Source organism: Chiloscyllium plagiosum, unplaced genomic scaffold (genome assembly GCF_004010195.1).
Source record: "Chiloscyllium plagiosum isolate BGI_BamShark_2017 unplaced genomic scaffold, ASM401019v2 scaf_6578, whole genome shotgun sequence".
Classification (NCBI taxonomy): domain Eukaryota; kingdom Metazoa; phylum Chordata; class Chondrichthyes; order Orectolobiformes; family Hemiscylliidae; genus Chiloscyllium; species Chiloscyllium plagiosum.
In genome coordinates, this window is record NW_025212172.1 from 2,280 (window position 1) to 9,069 (window position 6,790).

Consider the following 6,790-nt stretch of genomic DNA (forward strand, 5'->3'; position numbering starts at 1 on the left):
CCTTCCTTCTCCCTGTCTCTCCCCCTCCCCCTCGCACAATCCCTCTCCCTCTCCCATAACACACTCTTTCTGTCCCTCTGCCTTCTGCTTATTCCTCATGCATGTGTCCCTGGATTGAACCTTACTCATCCCTGTTTTGAAATTCATCCCCTGTTTTGTCCACCAATGTGCACTCCCTATCAACAGACTCCAGTTCAACTCTCCACCCCCAAAGTCTGCCCCTTTTTCCAAATCTGGGACCTTGAGCAATGATTTTTTTTTTCCATCTGAGCCTTGAACTTTGTCATGTTATGATCACTATTTCCTAAATGCTGTTTGGGCTGCCTTGTTTTTCCTAGGCCCAACACTGCCCCCTCCCTGACAGGACTGGAAATGCAGTGTCCAGGAAAACTCCCCTCCACCCCTCACTGTTTGGGGGATCTGTAATAAATACGCTTTTGTTATGACACTGCGTGGCAGTAGTGCCTGTCTGAGGTGAAATAATCACGCTTCTGTGTTTTCGAGGCTTGTTAAGAGTTTATTCCAAGTTCCCCCGACTCTTCTCGCCCCGGTCACAGCTCCTGGCGAAACCTCACCGAGCACCGAGCCATCTGTCTCTTGTAATGTTCGTCAAAACGTTCATTCTCAGCCACTGTGAAATGGGTCTTCCAGTCTCCCACCTCACCTGGGAGGGAGGGAGGGAGAGACAGGAAGAGGGAGAAACAGGGTGGGAGGGAGAGAGGGGGTGCACAGGAGAGAGAGAGGTAGGGAAGGTGGGAGAGACACAGAGGGACCCAGAGGCAGACAGGGAGAGATTGTGTCAGTACCATGGATGAGTAGGTGATGTGAGAGAACTGACCCCCTCCATCCCCTTGCCCCTTTTCAGGGCCCACCGCCCCCTTGTCATTGCTCAGAGGGAGCCTCAGCGAGTCTCTGCAGTGGGTCTTGTAGAGGGTACACACTGCTGCCCCTCTGCTTCGAGGGGTGATGGAGAGGGAGGGAGTGTTGAGGTTTGGGGAGGGTCAGCCAGTGTCTCCATCCAGTCATTGGGGGTGGGGGGGGTTGGGGGCGGCGGCTGCTCTGTCCCGGAGGGTGTCGAGTTTCCCCGGAGTTGTCAGAGCCTCACCACGCGCCCCCAACCCACCCCAGGCCAGGACGACTGGGGTGTATCCCCTCACCCTCCCCTGGCTCCTGCAACATCGATGGTGGAACAGGGCTTTGAGGGTTGGAGGGAGGTCAGGAGGGGAGTTACCCGATGCAGGGTTCCCAGCCTCTGACCTGCTTCTGCAGCCACAGGATCGATGTGGGGCTGGATACGGGTCAGTTTCTGTTCAATGAGAACCCCCAGGATGTTGATAGTGGGGGGGGGAGGGGGATTCAGTGACGGTAACACCATTGAACGTCAAGGGGGCGATGGTTAGATTCTCTCTCAATGGGAACCCCCAGGATGTTGGTAGTGGGGGGGAGGGGGGATTCAGTGACGGTAACAGCATTGAACATCAAGGGGGCGATAGTTGGATTCTTTCTAACCCACAGCACTTGACCGCCTGACCCTTGACCTCCCATCTCTGACTTTGAACCCACCTTTTCTCATGAACTTGGAGATGGATTGGTCCATGATATTACTTGGCAACGTCATGTAATTGGCCATTGGGTTGTCCCTCATGACCTTGAAAGAGGAGAGATGGACAATCTTCTCGAGGGCGTCATCTTCCAGAACCTTCCCCATGAACCGGGCCACCTTCTGGATCTCCCGCCTGGGGTTCTAGATGGAGAGAAGCAAAGGAGAGAGGGGTTACAGCTCCCGGGGTCAGGGAGAGGGTCCATGCAGGGTCAGGGGTCAGGGAGAGGGTGCATGCAGGGTCAGGGGTCAGAGAGAGAGTGCATGCAGGGTCGGGGTCAGAGAGAGCGTGCATGCAGGGTCAGGGGTCAGAGAGAGAAGGTCCATCCAGGGTCAGGGGTCAGAGAGAGAAGGTCCATCCAGGGTCAGGGGTCAGTGAGAGGATCCATCCTGGGTCAGGGTCAGAGAGAGGGTCCGTGCAGGGTCAGGGGTCAGAGAGAAGGTGCATGCAGGGTCAGGGGTCCCCTCTGACCCTTGACCCCCTCCCACCCCGAGTTTGAACCCACCCTTTCTCATGAACTTGGAGATGGATTGGTCCATGACGTTGCTCGGCAACAGTGTGTAATTGGCCATTGGGTTGTCCCTCATGACCTTGAAAGAGGAGAGATGGACAATCTTCTCGAGAGCGTCATCTTCCAGAACCTTCCCCATGAACCGGGCCACCTTCTGGATCTCCCGCCTGGGGTTCTAGATGGAGAGAAGCAAAGGAGAGAGGGGTTAGAGCTCCTGGGGTCAGGGAGAGGGTCCATGCAGGGTCAGGGGTCAGAGAGAGAAGGTCCATGCAGGGTCAGGGGTCAGAGAGAGGAGGTCCATCCAGGGTCCAGGGTCAGTGAGAGGGTCCACCCTGGGTTGGGGTCAGAGAGAGCGTCCATCCAGGGTCAGGGGTCAGAGAGAGGAGGTCCATCCAGGGTCAGGGGTCAGGGGGTTCTAGATGGAGAGAAGCAAAGGAGAGAGGGGTTAGAGCTCCCGGGGTCAGGGAGAGGGTCCATGCAGGGTCAGGGGTCAGAGAGAGAAGGTCCATGCAGGGTCAGGGGTCAGAGAGAGAAGGTCCATCCAGGGTCAGAGAGAGGGTGCATGCAGGGTCAGGGATCAGAGAGAGGGTCCATCCAGATTGTCTAGTCGCTTGTCTCCCCCTCCCTCTCTCCCTGTCTCTGCCCCCTCCATCCTCGCTCTGTCACACCCTCCAACCCTCGTTCTCTCGCACAATCCCTCCATCTTTACCTCCTTCATGTCTTCATAAAAGAGGAACAGAATCCGATGTTTCTCCTTCGCTTCCCACCAGCCCTTCACATGGTCATACCATGATCCCCAGGAAACTGGAACACACACAGATCGCACAGTCAGATCCCAGTCTGTCTCCCCTCAAAACCCACTGTCACTGGGTCAAAGATTCAACACAGACAACGTAGAGGGAGCTTTACGCTGTATCTAACCCTGCGCTGTCCCTGTCTTAGGCGTGAACAGTGTAGAGGATGATATTTCTCACCTTGACCCTCCATGAAATTTCGGAGGAATTCCTGCCAGGTCCCAGGCTGAGGCATGTTTTGGGACATCCGATGGAAGTGAAAGTATGAGACCACATTATCCTTGGCATTTCGAGCGACTACAATTACCTGGGAACAGGGAGAAAGATGCATTCATTAATCCCACAGTATCTCCCCCAAAAATCTATGCATCTCTCCATCTCCTGCAATCTCCCATGTCCCTCAGTGTCTCCCCCAAAAATCAATCCATCTCCCAGTCTCCCGCACTCTCCCCGTGTCCCTCAGTGTCTCCCCATAAACATCTGTCCATCTCTGTCTCCCACAATCTATCCATCTCCCAGTCTCCCACACTCTCCCCGTGTCCCTCAGTGTCTCTCCTCAAAAATCTATCCATCTCCCAGTCTCCCACACTCTCCCCGTGTCCCTCAGTGTCTCCCCCCAACAATCTATCCATCTCCCAGTCTCCCACACTCTCCCCGTGTCCCTCAGTGTCTCCCCCCAACAATCTATCCATCTCCCAGTCTCCCACACTCTCCCCGTGTCCCTCAGTGTCTCCCCCCAACAATCTATCCATCTCCCAGTCTCCCACACTCTCCCCGTGTCCCTCAGTGTCTCCCCCCAACAATCTATCCATCTCCCAGTCTCCCACACTCTCCCCGTGTCCCTCAGTGTCTCCCCCCAACAATCTATCCATCTCCCAGTCTCCCACACTCTCCCCGTGTCCCTCAGTGTCTCCCCCCAACAATCTATCCATCTCCCAGTCTCCCACACTCTCCCCGTGTCCCTCAGTGTCTCCCCCCAACAATCTATCCATCTCCCAGTCTCCCACACTCTCCCCGTGTCCCTCAGTGTCTCCCCCCAACAATCTATCCATCTCCCAGTCTCCCACACTCTCCCCGTGTCCCTCAGTGTCTCCCCCCAACAATCTATCCATCTCCCAGTCTCCCACACTCTCCCCGTGTCCCTCAGTGTCTCCCCCCAACAATCTATCCATCTCCCAGTCTCCCACACTCTCCCCGTGTCCCTCAGTGTCTCCCCCCAACAATCTATCCATCTCCCAGTCTCCCACACTCTCCCCGTGTCCCTCAGTGTCTCCCCCCAACAATCTATCCATCTCCCAGTCTCCCACACTCTCCCCGTGTCCCTCAGTGTCTCCCCCCAACAATCTATCCATCTCCCAGTCTCCCACACTCTCCCCGTGTCCCTCAGTGTCTCCCCCCAACAATCTATCCATCTCCCAGTCTCCCACACTCTCCCCGTGTCCCTCAGTGTCTCCCCCCAACAATCTATCCATCTCCCAGTCTCCCACACTCTCCCCGTGTCCCTCAGTGTCTCCCCCCAACAATGGGCGTCATCTTCCAGAACCTTCCCCATGAACCGGGCCACCTTCTGGATCTCCCGCCTGGGGTTCTAGATGGAGAGAAGCAAAGGAGAGAGGGGTTAGAGCTCCTGGGGTCAGGGAGAGGGTCCATGCAGGGTCAGGGGTCAGAGAGAGGGTGCATGCAGGGTCAGGGGTCAGAGAGAGGGTCCATGCAGAGTCAGGGGTCAATGATAGGGCTGAAAATGTGTTGCTGGAAAAGCGCAGCAGATCAGGCAGCATCCAGGGAACAGGAGAATCGACGTTTCGGGCATAAGCCCTTCTTCAGGAATCCGGTCAGTGATAGGGTCCATGCAGGGTCAGGGGTCAGTGATAGGTTCCATGCAGGGTCAGGGGTCAGTGAGAGGGTCCATCCAGACCCTGATGTCTCTTCTCTCCCTTTCCCTCCCTCTCCCTCCCAGCCCCTCTCTCCCTGTCTCTGCCCCCTCCATTCTCGCTCTGTCACACCCTCCAACCCTCGTTCTCCCCCACACTCCCTCCATCTTTACCTCCTTCATGTCTTCATAAAAGAGGAACAGAATCCGATGTTTCTCCTTCGCTTCCCACCAGCCCTTCACATGGTCATACCATGATCCCCAGGAAACTGGAACACACACAGATCGCACAGTCAGATCCCAGTCTCCCTCCCCTCAAAACCCACTGCCACTGGGTCAAAGATTCAACACAGACAATGTAGAGGGAGCTTTACTCTGTATCTAACCCTGCGCTGTCCCTGGGAGTGTTTGATGGGGGGACAGTGTAGAGGGAGCTTTACACTGTATCTAACCCCGGGGGGGACAGTGTAGAGGGAGCTTTACACTGTATCTAACCCCGTGCTGTCCCTGTCCCTGTCCCTGGGAGTGTTTTATGGGGGGACAGTGTAGAGGGAGCTTTACACTGTATCTAACCCCGTGCTGTCCCTGTCCCTGTCCCTGGGAGTGTTTGATGGGGGGACAGTGTAGAGGGAGCTTTACACTATATCTAACCTCGTGCTATCCCTGTCCCTGGGAGTGTTTGATGGGAGACAGTGTAGAGGGAGCTTTACTCTGTCTCTGACCCTGTGCTGTCCCTGTCCCTGGGTGGGTTTGATGGGGGGGACAGGGTTGAAGATGATATTCCTCACCTTGACCCTCCATACATTTTGGGAGGAATTCCTTCCAGGATTGAATGTAAGGCATGGTTTGGTTCATCCGATGGAAGTGAAAGTACGAGACCGCGTTATCCTTGGCATTTCGAGCAACTACAATTACCTGGGAACAGGGAGAAAGATGGATTTATTAATCCCCTCAGAGTCTCCCCCCAACAATCTATCCATCTCCCAGTCTCCCACACTCTCCCCATGTCCCTCAATCCCCTCAGTGTCTCCCCCCTCAGTCCCCGTACCTTACAGTCCTGCTCCCAGACGGATTTGGGAACGAGTTGGAAAGGCAGGTGGGTTTTGTATATCCGCGGTGGCTCCATCTTCTCAATCTGCTCGATTCCTGAAATTAACCCCGACAGGGTTAGCTCGGGCTGGGGGTCCCACACGTTGTCCTCCCACCTCCCCCCACCCCTGCCTGGGTTTCAGGGGGACACCACCAGGGACACTCACCATTGGGAAATTTGTATTGACCAGGGAAAAAGTCCAGGAAGGGGATGCGATTGTAGACAGGAGTCTGTTTACACACCTCCGCATCGGCATCACAGTTAATGAGATCCACAATTTCCTGTATCCACGTACTCCCTGCAGAGGGAGGGAGGGAAAAGGGGAAGGAGACAGGGAGGGAGGGAAAGGGAGAGAGAGAGAGAGAGAGGGATGGGGAATGAGAGAGGGGAAGGAGAGACAGGGAGTGTGAGGGAGAGAGAAAGAGGGAGAGGAAATGGGGAGAGAGAGAGAGAGAGAGAGAGAGAGAGACAGAGACAGAGAGAGAGAGAGGGCATAAAATACAAACATCATCAGTTATTCAACCAGACCCTCCCGAACCGACCTGAGACTGACTCCCCATCTCCCACTACCCTGGGGCCCTCACCATCTCCCACTACCCTGGGGCCCTCACCATCTCCCTCTACCCTGGGGCCCTCACCATCTCCCTCTACCCTGGGGCCCTCACCATCTCCCTCTACCCTGGTACCCTCATCATCTCCCTCCATCTCAGGGCCCTCTCCCATTCCATAAGACAGCCGGAGCAGGAATTAGACCATTCGGCCCATCAGGTTTGTCCTGCCATTCAATCCTTGGAGTGCAGGCTCATAGCTCCTTGAAAGTGGAGTCGCAGGTAGATAGGATAGTGAAGGCAGCGTTTGGTATGCTTTCCTTTATTGGTCAGAGTATTGAGTACAGGAGTTGGGAGGTCATGTTACGGCTGTACA

At 55.5% G+C, this 6,790-nt stretch overlaps 1 protein-coding gene across 5 annotated transcripts in view; it reads right to left on the reverse strand.

Annotated features, from left to right (window-relative positions):
• Positions 1–494: 494 nt before the first annotated feature.
• The window catches only part of LOC122547325 (sulfotransferase 1C2-like), an 11,483-nt gene continuing 5,187 nt past the window's right edge, over positions 495–6,790 (reverse strand). For 4 of the 5 annotated variants that reach the window (XM_043685966.1, XM_043685968.1, XM_043685969.1 and 1 more), the window contains 6 exons: positions 6,033–6,164; positions 5,825–5,922; positions 3,087–3,213; positions 2,822–2,916; positions 2,107–2,287; positions 495–664 (listed from right to left, as the gene is read on the reverse strand). In XM_043685966.1, the coding sequence (XP_043541901.1) occupies positions 552–664; positions 2,107–2,287; positions 2,822–2,916; positions 3,087–3,213; positions 5,825–5,922; positions 6,033–6,164 (746 nt within the window). In that variant the 3' untranslated portion in view covers positions 495–551. Of the gene's footprint in view, positions 665–1,563; positions 1,745–2,106; positions 2,288–2,821; positions 2,917–3,086; positions 3,214–5,824; positions 5,923–6,032; positions 6,165–6,790 lie in introns of all 5 variants that reach the window. The other variant, XM_043685970.1, reaches the window with a different exon arrangement.